The 17725-nt window shown below is 40.8% G+C and overlaps 1 protein-coding gene across 1 annotated transcript in view; it reads left to right on the top strand.

Moving 5' to 3' along the window:
- The window catches only part of grin2ba (glutamate receptor, ionotropic, N-methyl D-aspartate 2B, genome duplicate a), a 138940-nt gene that overhangs the window by 64738 nt on the left and 56477 nt on the right, over nucleotides 1–17725 (top strand). Inside the window, exons 4-5 of the mRNA XM_084743844.1 lie at nucleotides 12740–12883; nucleotides 13617–13887. Coding sequence (XP_084599970.1) covers nucleotides 12740–12883; nucleotides 13617–13887 — 415 coding nt within the window. The remainder of the gene's footprint in view (nucleotides 1–12739; nucleotides 12884–13616; nucleotides 13888–17725) is intronic.

A 17725-nucleotide genomic window follows, 5' to 3' on the forward strand; every position in this document is an offset into this window, starting at 1 on the left:
CTTGTCTTTTTTAAAGCTTCACTGGCTCCATTTTATTTTAATGAGGCAAACACACACACGGGCGTGCGTGTGCGCACACGGACACAGGTAACCACAAGTGCACACCAAGAAAGGCTCTGACGGTGACATAATGAGGGAGTGTCTGTACGCGTTAGCATCTTCAGAGACTGTGAAAAGGAGGGAGGGCAGCGTGCGGCGGAGAGGAGGGTTTTAAGTGCTTGTGCACGGCTTTACGCAGCAAAAACAGGGTTAGTTAGTCAGGGAGGGAAGACTAGCACGAGTGAGGTAGGAGAAGAGGAGCATACAGATTGGCTTATTGTCTTAGCCCGTCTTCTAACATGTTCTGTTGTGGAGACAACCCCCCGCCACTGTCACGCCAATAAAGCAGATTTGAATTTTAATTTTCATCACAGTGAATGAAAGGAGTCCTCAGTGGGGGAGCGTTGCAAGTGAGGGATGGGCTAGTAAAGACAGAGACGGGGTGGTCTGCGTGAATCACAGATGAGAGAGGGAACGCATAAACCTTTCTCAGTTTTCTCTTTAGCGCAAGCCTCCCAGTAATTTCTTCCTCTCATCATTCCAGTGATACGGAGCATTTGTTACATCTGTCATCGAGCCGCCGCGGCGCCGACCTCTGCACCCCTGCTTCCTGAGGTGTTGGAGAATGAGGACTTGAGGCTTATTCTGCAGTTGCACTTGTTAAGTCACTGTAGATGAGAGCACCGGCTAAATGCCTGAAATGTAAATGCAAAATTCAGGGGATGGGGAGAGAGCAGTGGAGATAAAAGAGGAGGGAGATAGAGAGGGTAGTCTTTGCTTTGGGAGGGATGGGATTGGAGAGGCGAGGAGGAGGAGAAGGAGGGAGAACGGAGATAGAGAGGGTGGTCTCGCCACTGACAGTGACTGAGAGCAAGCCTTTATCGTGTTGCCAGGAAAAGAACACAGAAGCACATATCAACTGTACTCTCATGCTATTTCCCTTTACTCTGCTCGCCTCTGGCTCCTCGCCCCTCCCTCTTTCTCTTCCCTATGAAGTTCGGGTGGTTTCATACGTTTCTATAGGCTGGAGACCGCTTTAAGGGTAAATGTCTACTTTGTCCCTCGCCCTGTTGCCGTAGAGTATATCGATGAATTGTACAAAAACTGTAAAGTTTGGGTGAGGTGAGGTGACGAAACCCTAATAGTCGATTCATGTGAGATGGGAATGTGTGTGTTTGTGTGTGTGTGTATGTGTGAGGGAATTCAGTTTTCATGGTGTGAAGTGGCGAGAAACAGCCCCGGCATGATGATGGCTCTGGGCCTACAACTGACAGCGCAGCCCAGGTGCACCCTGGGATGCATGATAGATGGAGAGAGGGAAGGAGGCGCAGAGCAACAGAAGGAGACAGCAGAGAGACTTAAAGGCATAATATGCAACATTTTCCGTAAACAGTGTGTAGACTGTTTCTGTGTAAAGCCTCACCTTTTATCTGGTCGAGAAAAGTTTTTAGTTTTGTTAAGTCTCTTGTCTTGTTGTGTCTAATATGTTGTTTTTTGTCTTGTTAATGTCCTTTTCTTCTCGTTGCATTGTTTTTTATCTTGTTATGTGTTGTTACATTGTGCTTATTTTATTACATCTTTTTCTTCTTGTTACATCTTTTCCCTCATGGTCCATCTTTTTTGTTTTGTTGTGTCTTTTACGTAGTTTTTTCTCTCATTACATCTTTTCCCTCTTGATACGTCTTTTTTGTTTTGGTACGTCTTTTACATTGTTTTTTTTGTCTTATTACATGTTTCTCTTTGTCACTTTTCATCTTGTTGCATCTTTTTTGTTTTGGTACCTGTTTTACGTTGTTTTTCATCCTGTTACGTCTTCTATGTAGTTTTTCATCTTGTTACATCTTTTTCCATCTTGTGTCATTTTGTCCCTAATTCTTTAGGTAATAAATAAATAAAATAAAATTAAAGTAAAGTATAGATACCTGAAAAATCTACTTAAGTACAGTAACAAAGTGTGTGTACTTTCTGGATGTAAGTATGTGTTACTTCCTAGCTCTATCTTTTTGGTGTGTTTACAAACAGCCTGGACATCTTCCTGATTTTACCTTTACAGGGGAGGCAAGAAGGAAAGAAAAAGTTAGAGAGGCTATCAAAGCATGGGGAGGAGGAAAGAGGAAAGACGGTGAGCAGGAGGGAAGAAGGGAGTGAAGCAGGGAGACGGGGGGTATAATGGGGAGAGCTGGAGAGCAGAGAGTTGAGGGCGAGCCGGAGCAGGAGATTGAAATCAGCAGATATGACAGGAGTGGAGGAGATAGCAGAGGACAGACGGCGGGAGTGGAGGGGGAATAAATGGATTAATAACATCCCTCATCTGGACCTTACTGCCCCCCACCAGCCCACCCCTTCCATTCTTGCCACTTCTCTCTGTCTCCCTGCCCTTGCGCTCAACTCGCCATCACCCCGCCGCCCCCCCCCCCCCCGCTTGGAGCAAAGGACAGGAAAAAAAGATGTCTGTCTACAGAAGCGTGCTCACCTCCCTGACTCCCTAAACCACTTTACAGCCGCCTTGGGACACTCCGTGGTCCTCCTGAACCGCAGCGTCTTCACTGTCCCCACGTCTGCTCCCAACTCAGTGACTTATCCTCCCTCTGTACTGGGGGAAACTTAAAAACTCTCTTTGTGAGAGTTGCTTATAGTTGAAAAGAGGACAACTGAAAAGCAGCAAAAGACCCAAAATAAAACAATATATTAAAACTGGCAGACAGAAGAAAGAGAAAAACAATCTCTTAAATCTTTGCTTGAGTCAGACAGGTTTTACACTAAATGGCTGATACTTCTCTACTTCATTGAAACCCATCCTGCACCTGTTACTTCATTCTATCATGTAAAATGTTTTAATGGTTGACAAGGTCGGACAGTTTGGAGAGGCGGTGACTCACGTTGTCCTCTGAACATTTACAGAGTTCTCCAGTTAAATTCTCGGGTGTTTACAGGCTTCAGACTTGTAGAAAAAACACTGAGCGTGTGATTTCTAACATGTATGAGCCTGTCTAGTTTTTGGCTGTGCAAGATATGTGGGAGTCAAAGTAACTGATCACTTGATTCTCACATGGCAGCTTACAAAGATAATGGTGGCAGATTTACTGGAAATTCTTTGTAATTTTTCACACAATAGGTCATTGATTTTTTACAGTAATTAGCTATAATTAGCTATTATGACAGCTAGCTGGAAGATTTCATCAGCTGCACTGGACTAGCTAATTAAGCTAATGCTAGCTTCATGAGTCATTTGAAAACTTTGTCTGTTTCCTGCTGATTCATTTCAAAAAAGTTCTGCAACTGTCTTAGATATTATGTTAAATATGCATGCATTTGATGGCTGCTGGATGTCCTCTGTAGTTATTTACTTAGGTATTTTTTAAAACCAGTTGTTTCTTGAGTAACTTTTCGATAACTGTACATTCACTTGAGTGCAGATTTTAGTACTCCTTCTACCACCGTCCTTATTTCTGCAAAAAATTAGTTTAAGGCACACACCTTAATGTCCACACAGTTGGACTCACAGGTGGAGGACCTTTGTTGCACGTCCCCTCCTCTGTATTCCTACATTTCTTGTGTTTTTCTGCATCAATTCATGTAATCTTTATTTGTAATGGAAAACACAAAATTCAGGTGTCAGGTGACAATTCAAAGTTATATAATGCAGTAAGTCTCAGGCATTCAAGTAGTTCATCAAAAAATAAAAGTCCTCTGCTCCTCTCGCGTTTGAGACAAACATTTGCATCTGTCCCCTCCACCCCCTGAAATCTGCGACTATGGCTGGTCACACATTTGCACGTCCAGTTAGAGCAAATAAACACACAGTTCATAGCCAGTCTTTGTGACTGCTTATCTATAATATTCTACAAAATTCAGTCATACATGGGAAACATATGAAAATTTCATATCATGATTATAGTGACAAAATTGGTGTGAAATGGTATCATGTCATTTGCAATGTCAGTGTTTTCAGTGATGCAAAAACAAACCCATGTTGCTGCTGCGTTTGCGTCTTTGTTTGATGCTGGACAGAATTTATCATGAGTTCTTTAGAGCGTGGTAATCAAACGCCACACCAATTTGAAACCGTAATATTAAGTGTCAGGAATTTTATTGTGGTTCATAATGTAATTGGTAATCATTTCATCCCTATTCCAGGGACAAATACACACAGATAAAAGCCAGACTGCGTCCATAGCCTACATTTTGTAGACTCACTCTTCCCTCCAGCCACCCTATTTAGCCTCCTTAGCCTAACTCTGGTAGACACAGACACACACAGAGAGAAAGAACTATTACCGTTCTACAAGGACCAGGGGACAAACAAGAGCAGCAGCAGGAAAAGCATCAGACTGCAGAGGCCCCTCGGTGGGTCGTCTGCTAAACTTAGAGCAGAAATGGGCCAGAGAGAAACGATCTGTGCATTCGTGTGTCTGTGCCTGTGTCTGAGTGTTAAGTGGTATTAACTTCCTTTCAGATGCTGTCTGATTATGTCAGTAGATGTCAAACAAAACACCCTCTCCAGTTTTGTGTCTCTCACCAAGTTTAATCTGTTTCTTCCACTTTGTTTGTGGATTTTTATTTCTTTCTTTCTGTCTAATTTTTTCTTTCTTTTCCCCCTGGAAGGGCGCGGTTGGCTGTGCTGGGGTACACATTGGCCACATTGCAATCAAAATCATGTTGAAGCAAAATTAGTCAAACATTTTAATGAAGACCTGTGCTTTTTTTTAATTAAGGTTCAAAAAGTACTTAAAATAAGGTCACTGTTAATTAGATGATGGCCTGACAAATGTGCAAGCTAATTAAGCTTGTATGTGTTTGATTAAAGATAAGTAGGCTTCCATGATAAGAAATGTGATGATGAGGCACGAGAAAAGCGAAGTGGAGGGAAAAAGAGATGCACAGAGTGAGGGGAGCTTTAATTGAGGTAGAGATGATAAGTGTGTGTGTGTGTGTGAAGCGACAGAGAGCGAATGAGGGACGGAGAGGAACGAAGGGGGAGCAGAGAGGAGGGCTTGTCATCAATACACAATTTCAGTGCACATTGGCGATGGCGGCTTGTGCGCACAGGCTTTATCAGAAAGGAACACGCTTGTGTGTGTGTGTGTGTGTGTGTGTGTGTACCCCTGCATCCATAACTACTAAGTGTGTGTGTGTGTGTGTGTGTGTGAATGCCTGTGGCTGTGGTGAGTTTATATCTCCAGCCCACTGTCTTTTAAATTCACTATATTCAAGTGAAGGCCAGCTGTTCCCCCTTTCCTCCTGCCTCCCACTCCAGCTTTCTTTTTTCTCATCCCTCCATCTTCTCTCTCTCTCTGTCTTTCTCTCTCTGGCTGGCTTCTCTTTCTATCAGGCAGTGCAGCAGCAGTCAATAGAACCCCCCACCCCCCCCCTCACTCAAGTTCAAAGGAGCCTTTATAGGAAGGATAGAAATATGCATTGCCAAAAACCTCCCAGCAACAGACACCATCATCTCTCTCTGGCTTGCTCTACCTTTCTATCTCAGTCTTTGTCTTGCTCACACACTCACACTGTTTCTTTCTGTCATTGCCTCCTCGCTACTTCCTCTCAAAGAAAAAAAAAAAACTGTGTGGTATATGGTGCACTTAAGGTTTATTAAAAATGTTTAGAAATGAATGTTTTTGCTAAGGGAATGGCAGCCTAGTAGTTTTCTAAGGGCTAATTAGAATGTAAGCCCCCTTCCTCATTCTCCCACATTATTTGAGGTGTTTTTTGTATTTTATATCAGTATTTCAGCAGAAGTAATCACACAGCATATAAGGTATAATCCACTTGGATCCGAGCAGTTGTCTTAAAATAACATATGACACAGAGGTTGAGGGATTTGCCTCCTGTTTTTTGTGTATTAGTATTTATTAGAGGTCTTCATAGGTCCCAAAAGTTGTACAATGGATTCGATATGTTTATATTTTCCAACTCGTCCATGGATTATCAATATCTGCACTGATCCAATCCGATCCAGTGCAGCCTGGTATAGACGTAAGGCATGCATCAGGTACTGGGCTACATTCCAACATACATTATACAACGCAACGTGTTTGCCTCATGTTTTCTAAAAATGTTTCAGATTTCTATAATACGATACAGCTGGAGTGAAGAAAAATACGAGCCACCTCACTCATGGTGCAACAGTAAACCAACACAAAACATAAGCCACTGTAAACCACCATGGTCTGAAAAAACACATTACAAACACTGACAAACAAAAAAATTTACATTTTGGAACATAAAATAACAAATGTGATATAAATTGAATAAATTACTGATTCTCTGGGTTTGACCGTTGTTGGTAGGTTTCCAAATTTTGTGCAGTTTTCTTAACTGATAGTTGAATATGCAAAAAGTTTTTCTTTTCTTTTTTTCCCCTCTAATTTTTCTCTCATTTCAAGTTTAAATGATCTTATTCAACAAATGGCTCTGCCAGACAAAACCTTGTCAGATTTGGTGCAATATTTGTCATTTCTTGAGTGTCGATTGATTATCGATTAATATATTTTTAATTGGTTAAATTCTTAAAGGCAATTAAACATTTAATCATTAACATCCCTAGTTGTACACAGCCCAACAAAATATATAACATATTTCTAGTGTTTTTAGGCATTTTAATGTAGGAATGTTACACATTATAGCTTTAAGATGTGATATGAAAGTTGTAGTGTTGAAGAAATGTTATGTGGCTCCTCCTTGCATGACAGACGCTAAGCGATCATTGAAAATAGCAACTTTGCTATTCATTTCAGACATTTCAAAAATCCTCACACAGACATAGTCAAGTTACATGCACATCAGGATGTATCATCAATAAACAAGCAGGAATGGGATCAAAAAGAGCAGCTATATAACAATAATTTACAAAGAACTATTGTTACAGCATGGAAACTAACTAATTCAAAAAAGAATTTGTTTATATACTTCAGAGACAAATTTGTAGAAATAATTGAAAGTCCTATTTGCACCTCCCATAAACCACAATAAAATATAATTTTGCCATCTGAGCAATAAGAAAAAAAAAAACTAACAAATTTAATATCTGTGAATCAAATTAAATAAAATTAAAAATTAAATTGTATCCAAGCGATAACATCTGGAAGTGAGAAGTTGTTAAAAACCAAGACAGACAAAAAGATGTAAGCAAGAAAAAAACTCTTTTAAAATGCACATTTCATCAGTACAAACTAATCACGCAGTAAATCTTCACATCTGAATGCTCAAATACTGCAAATATCTAAATGATGATTGAAGTTAACTTTCATAAACACATTACATAGTCACTTAATGGAACAGTTCACCCCCAAATCAAAAATACACATTTTTCCTCAGGCTTGTAGTGCTTTTGATTTGATTGTTTTGGTGTGAATTGTTGAGTTTGGAGATAACAGCCGTAGAGATGTCTGCCTTCCCTTCAATATAATGGGACTAGATGGTACCTGGTTTCTTAAAAAAAAAAAAAAAAAAAACAAGAAAAAGAAAAAGAAAAGAAATATTCAACAGCAATGTCTCTTTTCAGAAATCATGACCTGGTTACTCAAGATAATCCACAGATCCTGTTGTTGATTGTTGCTGGTTATCAAATCAGTAAGTCACGGTTTCCCGGTCTAGACATGAGGATGTTCACATCAACGGGGCAGCGTTTGCAGCATTTCACCAATTGCAGCGTCGACAAGACTATTCACAACACACCGGCATATTTTGCAAATGACGAGCTAACTATGATATTAGACAAATAATAAAGGATGCGATCATAAGAAAGGCCAGCAATTTTTTTTTTAAATTGCGGACAGTTTGAATAATAATAATAATAATAATAATGATAATAATAATAATAATGATATATTTATTCTATCATGCACATACACATATAACATACAACATTAATCACACATTAAAAGCAGTTCAATGCATAAATTAATAGTTTAGAGTTAAGAGGAACAATATGATTTTTTGATTTTGGTGTGAACTGTCCCGTTAATGAAAGTATTGTTTTTTGGTTAAGGGAATACAGACTTTAATCTTGGCATTATTTTTGTCCATGTGGGAAAACGTGTATCTTTGCTTTACCAGTGAGCCAAAGCTTAGCACCAGCTGACATGAGCAGTGTGTGTCTGACAGTAATGTATTCTCTGGTGTTATTGTATAGTTTGATGTAAACGACTGGCTCTGTCAGCTGTCAGTTACACTGAAAACACAGAGGAAACATGGCTTCTGCAGCTCCGACAATGGCACAGTGTGTTTCATTAAACTGTAGTGTTGCCTGTGGTTACATTTGAACTCAGCATGTGCAGAATATGAGTGCAGATGTGTGAGTGTGTTACTTTATGTGATCACTTTACAATGCACTTAGCCGTGCAGTAGTGTGTTGTTTTATTGTGTCTGTGTGTGTGTGGAGTGTGTATGTGTGTGTCTTTAGCACCACCCTAGTATTAGTCTGTGATTGCAGTGTTGATTTGTCATTTTGTGTTCGGTGTTGTGTGTGCCTTTCTGTTTGAGGGTGTGTTTTGAATGCAGCTGTGTGCGCGCTTACAAATGAATGTGTGTACGTGTGAGTGTGAGGATGTCAGTGTCTGTGTTTAAAGCCATTCAAATATGTGTGTAGGTGTGTGTGTGTGTGTGCGTGTGCATATTCCAGAGCAAGATTGGAAGTGGGTCTATTTCTTTTGCAGTCACTGATGTGCCCCTGTGTGTGTAATTGAAATACCTGAGTTATTGACTCTCTCTCCCCTCCAAGTCAAATAACTGTTCCAGGAGTGTGTGAGTGCACTCATTTGGAGGCTCTGGGGCAGAGCAGGCAACCAAGGCCTGTCAACCATGGACTACGCACACGTACACACAGAAACACACACATTTGTAACACAGAGGTGTATTAAGACCAAACCTACACAAATACAGACATGCAGGCAGAATTTAGAGGCACAAACATGCATGTATGCATTGATACAGACATACAGACTACACAAACTGGCACACAGACACACACACACACACTCTGAATAGCACACAGACACTGATATGTCTCTATTCTCCACACACACACATTCTTCCCGTAGAGGAGGGCACACATGTGTCCCGTCTCTCTGTCTTCCTCTCTCTGACAGCAGCAGTCCTCTGTGGCTGAACAACTCAGGCTTAGCCTCCTCCTGCCTAAATGGCTGGCTGACTGGCTGACACACACACACACACACACAGACACACACACACACACACACACACACACACACACACACATACACCTCCGTTTGCCCGCTTCTTCCCTGACTCCTGGCTTCCTGCCCCTTCAGCGCTCACTCGCTCCACGCAGGATCACAGCCGTCTGCCAGGCTGCCCTCTTCCTCTCCATTCATCCTATTGTCACCACATTGTCCTGCGCCTCCGTCCCTCTGGAGGCTTCAAATCTCGGCAACATCCTCACTGCTTTTTGTACATCTCTATCATTTATTCTCGCTTGCTTAATTCCTTTCTCTCCCTTTAGTTTCTCTCTGTTTTCCTCTTTTCTCTTATCTGCTCCCTCCTCTACGCTTTTATCTGCTCTTTTTTCTATCTCTTGCCGTATCTCTCCATCTCTCCCTCCCCTGTCTCCACTGGCCATTCATCCTGCTGTATTGTGTGGTGTAGTGTATTGTTGTCTGTGTACAGTAGCCAGCCTCTGACGTCAGCCGTGGATCCACAGAGAAGACGGTGACCGGCTCAGAAGCGCATTCAAAGCCTTGCTGGCTGGCTTCCTGCGTCTGGCTGACAGACTTGCTGGCCTCGCTACCCCCTCTGGGAATTTTAATACTCACTAATCGATCACCTTGTGCCAACAGAGGTGATAATGTGGCCAGACCCTAATTATTGTTGCTGTAAATGAAGAGGTGTTTTGGAGCACTTCATTTTATTCAAGGTTTCTTATCATTCAACCCGTTCCCTTCAGTGATTTTTTTTTTTTACCATCCTATCTCTCACTCTGCCTCTTTTCCTGCTTCTGTGTCTGCCCTGCTCTTCTTTAGCATGTATTTTTTCTCAAAGGCTAATGAAAATTCTGCAGACCTCTGGCACTCTGAATGAGTGCGTTGGACAGTACATTAATACTGCTCTTAAGAAAAGAGCGATAGAGAGAGGAAGCCAGAGGAAACGGGGGGGAAATGGGGTGGCGGGGTGCTGCGTAGAGGATAAAGGGGGGAAGCGGGAGTGCGCGAATCTGGAAATTCAATTATAACTGTGCCCTGGCAGTAATTCCACTGGTATAAATGGGACGGCAGAGCAAGAGGAGAGATGGATAGAGATGGATGAAGGATGAGAGGGAAAGAGGCAGAGAAGAGATAGAAAGTTGAGGAGTAAATGGATCCAAGTTGGCCGAGAAACACGACTACAACATCAGCGTGTGCATCATTATTTTATGATTTTGAAATGCAGCCTCTGCATTGAACTCAGCATTGGATGCACATGATTTATATTTCACAGCGCACGGGATGATAATGACATGTTTTCACCCTCACGGATGCAGCCCATTATGCTCATTATTTGAAAGACCGTTTGGCAAGTGTTTCACATGCGCACTGTACCACTCAACATGCCACCTCAATGGTATAGCCCTGATCTCATTAATGCAGAAACAAGGTAACGGATCAACCCATGTGCATCCCCTGGGAGGGGCAGGTTAGCCTTTGATGTTGACTGAAGGACAGAGAGAGTCCTAAGAAGCCAGGGAGATTTCAACACCCTGCCTGCCTGCGTGTCCCAGCTGTCAGTTACAACTGATTTTCCTCACACAAAGTCCACAATCAAACACAAAACGCACAGCAAACTCATTCCCGTGCATGTTATTTGTCCCATTAGGAGCATGACTATCCAAGAACATAAATACACTACTGTACATTGTGTGCACAGGAGTTCACAATAACAAGCTCATGTCGCAGAACTGCAGAGTCTTGTCTAGACTCGCATTTCTCACCTCCTCCTCTTCTTCTGTCCAGCTCAATATTCCAATTCAACACTAGTGGAGAGATGCAGGCTTGGATATCAGTCTGTGAGCCATGTTTATTGGAGTGTCTATCTCTGACTGTACTGCTGTTTGGTTTGCTGCACATTCTGTATCTCTCATATTTATGGGGATTAATGCGGCACCGAAGCCCGGTGTTTTTTGAACTTTCAACCCACAGAATCCTGGTTCAACCTATCTGTGTAGTTTGCATGTTTTCCCTGTGCTTGTGTGGGTTTCCTTTGGGTGCTCTGGTTTTCCCTACCATCAAAAACGTGCATGCTAAGTCGACTGTCCCCTGACCAAGGAGCTGGCTTAGAAATGGAGTTTGTCTACAGGTGCCCACTGCTCCTAGCAGATCCTTTTGGGGCTGACGTCATGATTATGTCACGGTGTTAGCTGGAGGCAAAATGAAGGAAAAACTGGAGGCAAACACAGATTTGTAGGTCACATAATCAAGTTAAATTGTAATCTTGTTGTGTTGTTGGTGCCAGAATGAAAGCAGTCATGGTTTCATTGCATGCCAGGTCCCAATGCTAGACAAAAAAAAAAAAAGACAACTGTGGTTAAATGTGCTCAGACAAAGGCTGGGAGATGTATGAGCTGCAACAAAATAAAACAAAATAAATTCACAAAATGTCAAGAAAGGAAATATTCTTATGGCTATTTTCCTTATTAACCAGAAAAATACAAATGATCAATTTCTGAATTCAAGTTTGTATCATTTACCAAAACTAAGACACGCTTTCATGGCCTTGTTAACTGTATAAAACACAGTTCATTTAAACTTGACAGACAGAAACAAAATAAAACTTACCAAAACTATCACGGTCTTTCCCGGTTATAACAATTACTCTGGTTTGGTTGAAATAAATCCTTAATTTTAAAGCATTAGACGTGAAAACAGTCCTGCTCTATGGGCTGTTTCACTCTCACTCATCCTCCTGGCTCAGCACACTGTCCTCCAGCCAACGGCATCGTCCAGAGCCAGAGCAGTGCAGAGCAGCGCCTGTCACTCCACACGCCATTGAATAAGCAAAATAAAATGACAAAAATCATCGGTGAAGGACTCAGCTAATCATCAATATATTCATCCAGTCTCCCAACTCCATGGCTTTGTAGAAAGATGGTCGGGTCGGCCTGTCTGTTACCATTGCAGTCCTGGAGAGTAAATATGAATGTGTGAAGATAAAATTGATATGTCACAGTTAAGTTGACCTTTGAACCTTTAGATTTAGACTCTTCAAGGGAGGACATCAGTTAGTGAATACTTTATGTGCAGTGTGTGCAGGGTAGGTGTGTGCCATTTCTAGTACAGTCATTGTTTGATGTCTACCACCTGCAGGGTGCATTGAAATTGCGTTGTTCCAACACGACTGTAATAAAACAAATTGATGAAAATGATCGATGAGATTAAGGACAGCAGCTTTGAGTCCCCTGAATTTGCTCCAGCTACCCCCGTGTACAAACTCATTAAAGGAGTCATAAAGGCAACTAATGAAAATCATGACCGGTATCATTACAAGCCCACTGGTGTCCTCTCGCCTTTCTCCTCTGTGAGCGAGAGAATAAAGGCAGCTAAATTAATGTTCGCACCAATAATGTTACAAAACCACTGCTGTCCTTTAAGTAGTATCTGTTCTCCTCTGTGTGTAAAGCCAACTAAATTAAAGTTCAGGCCAATATTGTTACATAACCATTTACACTCTGCCTCTTTGTTCCTCTGTGTGCTTCTGTCATTTTCAGGATGACAACTCCATGTTCTTTCAGTTCGGCCCCTCCATCGAGCAGCAGGCTTCAGTCATACTAAACATCATGGAGGAATACGACTGGTACATCTTCTCCATCGTCACCACGTACTACCCAGGTTACCAGGATTTTGTCACCAAGGTAACCACACTCAGACGAGACGACATGGACAAATATAATCAGGACGTAAAGGAAAGATGGCACAGAACAGCTGAATTTGATCTCATCTCTGTAGAAATATTCCAGCCCTTTACTAGGAAATTTAGTGCCTAAATAAACATGAACTTTCTAATAATCCCAATTTAGAGGATTTTCATCAACCCTTATATAATGTTAAAACTATGTGCTCTATGTGACATCTTCCTCATACAATAAAGCAAAAATAACTATGGAAGAAGTGTTAAAGAAATCTTTATGAAATTCATGGAGAATCCTTGATAATTAAAGCTACTGTGTCGAGGCCCCTGTGGACAAAAGCAACGTTTTTTTCATTATAACGACAGAATATTACTTAAAAAATTAAATTATCTCAAGAAAAAATCTCCTACTGCTTCATTTTACTGGCTAATGTAATACTCACTGTAACTTTGCCTGGGAAAATGTAAACACAGGCTCGTTTCATCTGAGAAATAGTTGATCTTCTCCTGCATGGTCTCGTTTGCTTATGTAGGTCAGATAAAGCCATCAGTATTAACTTGAAACTGTTTCATAGCCACTTATTCATTCGTTGAATCAATGAATGAACAAATGAAAGTTAACTCTTTATAGTCAGTATTAAACTGAGACTGTTTCATAACCAGTTAAAAACTCCTTGCAGTAGCTTTAAGCAAACTACCTTCTTATGTTCAGCCTCTTCTTCCTGTGTGTCGTCCAGATACGCAGCACCATCGAGAACAGCTTTGTGGGCTGGGAACTGGAGGAAGTGCTACTGCTTGACATGTCCGTAGATGACGGAGATTCAAAGATCCAAAACCAACTGAAGAAGCTCCAGAGCCCCGTCATTCTACTCTACTGCACAAAAGAAGAGGCCAACACCATCTTCGAGGTGGCCCACTCTGTCGGGATCACTGGCTACGGCTACACATGGATAGTTCCCTCGCTGGTGGCTGGAGACACTGTTGTAGTGCCTGCAGAGTTCCCCACAGGTAGGAAATCTGCTATAGCAGGGGTGCTCAAACACAAGTGGTGTTTCCACTGTGTCACAGGTCAGGAGGTTTGGATTAAGCAAGTCATATTCAATCTTGGATAACATTATTTTTAAAAGTAACTTGTTACATTACAAGATTACTGCCAGAGTTGGGCGATGTGTCTCAGCTGAGAGATGTGTGCAAGCGGCGAATTACATTACAACTATTACATACACTGTGCACCTAGTTTCCCGTTTAAACAGAGAAATACAACCCCGTACCTTCTGAATTTACAGCATGAAAAGAGTGCAAAGAATCTAACTCTGCAGGCTGTTGTTGTCTCATTCATCACCTCGCTCAGAGCAGTCATGGTCCGGCTGAATGGGTGTGTACTGTGCCGCTGGATGAGAGTGCGATGCGGAGCAGCAGGTGTCAATCTGCAGACCATAATTTAAGCAAAATAAAATGACAAATATCTCCCCAAAAACCCAACTGCTGATGGATTCACAGCCCATTGTTGATGCGCAGTGTATTCGTCCAATCACCCAACCCTACCGCTTTCCCAAATAAATGAGAAAAACACCCAACATATCAATGTGTTGTAAGAGGCGTAGTGATATTCAAATGTAATTGGTTATTGAAATTATGCATTTTAATTTGAGTTTTTTATTTATATGTTATCTACAGCACATTTAGATATAAAAATAACTATTATTAAAAAAATAAATTAGTGTAATCTAACCATTTGGTAGTACCACTGCACAGTAAAGGTATATATAATGATACAATAATTGTTCTGTAAATTCAATGAAAAAAATTAAAACAATCGTACCATACCGTACTTCATCCCATTTGTTTATTTTCCTCTTTTAGTTGGAATTTACATACAAACAAAAACTGCCTCATATGAGACAGTAAAACATGAAAAATAGAAGGTATAACATTCTAAAAAGAACAATAATTTCAAGTGGTACAGGTTTAAAGAAATGCCAGCCTGGTTGGCATCAGATGCCTCCTGCTCTGTATTTTCAATTTCACTCGTCGCTCTCTTCCTCTAGAGGTGCGTTACCACCACCAACTGTTGCTCTCATGTCACATGAGAATGTGGTAAACTGTCCTGCTGCCTGGATCACACAGCCCGCTGGTTGAGAATCTGGCCTACAGTGCATAATGTTTCAACATGCAACTTATGAACCAGTTATCTTCTCAAAACACGTGTCTACATACAAACTATAAAAGTGCACAGGCTTTTCAAGTCTTGCAGACTCACCCAACCAATGTTCTCACTGGTTTACTCATTTATAACACAGGAGAACTTTTTCAAAAGGTGTGTTGGATAGTGGGTTCCTCCCCGCAGGCACACTAGTCTGGATGTAGTTGGAGTATTGGCTCCAAAAAGTTTTGATCATTGGGAATTTGTCCAATACATCCATCTCGAGTCCCAGCTTGAGATACTCAGTGTCTGCAGAGACTGTAGACTGTCTCTCCTCTGTCTCAAATGGAAAAAAGTCACTCTCACAGTCTCCTCCGGTGACAGATGCAGGCGGTGGTACTTCTTGCAGCAGTGGAATGGTAAAATACACTTTTTCACATTCGCCATATTGATATGAAACAGTAGCGTAAACACAGATGTCACCAGTAATACTAATTTAAGTCCTGTTCCATTTTGTATCACAGAGCCTTAATTAGTATCATTGTTAAAACCTCTGTTACTCTTTCATATCAATATGGCTGCTGTGAAAAAGAAATATTGTAACAGTAACAGATTGTGTTTTTTCTAAAAACTTAACCAAGTAACTGAGTACTTGAATTGAAAAGTAAGATGTTACATTGCTTGTTACAACAAAAATGTAATCGGAGTACTTAAATTAGTTACTTCGTAACATGTTTCCATAATTAAGGTGTAAAAACTGCATCTTTGTTGGGCAACCAGTTTTTAAACTTTGGCACAAAAGGTTTGATGACCAGGCAGACATACTGATATACATGTACATTGGAAAGTTTGTTATGTTTGAAAATGCCGACCCACTACCCAGCTCTGCTTGTAGTGTTACATGATGTTTTCAGATGAGTTCAGTTTTGTGGTTCTTAATTGGGCAAGTTGGTTAAAAATGGGCTTGTCAGGTGTTGTAGTTGCTTTTTCACCACAGCCAAAATGTTTTGCTGATAATAAAGCACACTGGTCTTGTGCTTCTCTCAGGTGCAATGAATAAGTATATCCCAGTCTACAGTTAGTAGGTGAGTTCTGCCTGTCATGTGAAAAGCATGAAGGTCAGTATCTAGAGCCAGTGTTTGGCTTGTAAATGCAACAATTACATGACATGCAGCGTTTCATTGATGTTTATCCGAAGTGCATTAAAAGTACCTTGAATGCATGGTTATCATCTGGGTAAATCCTGAAAAAGTAGTGTAACAGTAGCATGAGTAGAGAGGAGTCAGAGTCAGCAAAATTACTGAATAATGTCAGGTTCATAGCAATTTTTTTTTTTATCATTTCACATTTTTATTTTAAAGGGACAGAAAATCCAGATTTCATATTTTTACTCTTGCCTGTAGAGCTCATTATACATCTAGATTGTTTTGGTGTGAGATGCAAAGTTGTGGAGATACTGGATGTAGAGATGATCAAATATAATGGGACTAGATGGGACTAGATGGCACTTGGCTCGTGGAGCTCAAAATGACAAAAATACGTATGAAAAACTGAACAGCAATGTCTCTGTCCTGAAATCATGAACTGGTTACTCAAGATAATAAGATAAATGAGAGGTTATAGCTCAGCCAAGGAGGACGTCAATGATGTTTACATTCTGTGGCGTCACAAGCACAAACCTCACACTTGATTCTGCGTAGTGATACGGTTGGTGGGTGTAATTTGATAAAAAAAGAAAATAGTTCCCACAGAAAACTGCTCACAACAAGGTCTGTGGATTATCTTGAGTAACCGGGTCATGATTTCTGGAAAGAGACACCGGTGTTGGATTTTTCAATTGTGTTTTTTTGGCTCTTTGAGCACCGCAAGCTGAGTGCCATCTGGTTCCATTAAATTTGAGAGACGGCAGACATCTCTGCAGCCGATATCTCCAAAACTCTGCAACACATACCAGAGTAAAATAGATGGATAAATAGCACTAAAGGTGATAGACAAAATATGTATTTTTGATATGGGGGTGCATTGTCCCTTAAAGTTTGCTAACATTAGCTAATATTTACCACCATAAGCCACTAGTCATACCAGACTAAGTGAGGCTGTAACTCATCAGTGTACCAGAGCAATGTTCTGTTTTATTTTTTTAAGAATGCACCTGAGTTTTGTGGTCTTTATTTTTGCGATATTCATCATCAGCTAATGAAGACTGTGAGATGCAATTAAACATTTCAGAAAAGGCCAAGTGGACCTTATTTTGTCAAAAGGTCAGGAATGAGATTTCACACTCAAGAAAATGTTGATTCTGCCACTGAGGATGAAGTCTGTGATTACAGCGCTAACAGCATGTACGCAGAGCCTGGAAGCAGCAATGTCATGTTTCTCTCTTGCCATACTACATAATAGGGTGATGTTAGCCTGCTGTATAGTAATCTAATACAATTCCCTAAAAGTGATGCAATGCTGAAGTGTCTTACTTTGGCCATCATAATGCTGAAAAGCTAAAATGTCAATAACTGCTCATGAAAACAAAAACACGTATCCTCATACAAAAGGTGACAATATCCAAGTCTTACACTCGGTGTACTTGACAAAACAGCCTTTGAAATGTTAGATTTCTTTCTTTTTTTTCAGTTAGCTATTTTGATTTTTTTCCTGCAAGACAAGAAACAAACTGACCTTTTCCGATAAGAAGTGAGGGGGTGTTTC

The sequence above is a fragment of the Lutjanus erythropterus genome, chromosome 19 (assembly GCF_056507025.1).
Source record: "Lutjanus erythropterus isolate fLutEry1 chromosome 19, fLutEry1.hap2, whole genome shotgun sequence".
NCBI lineage: Eukaryota > Metazoa > Chordata > Actinopteri > Lutjaniformes > Lutjanidae > Lutjanus > Lutjanus erythropterus.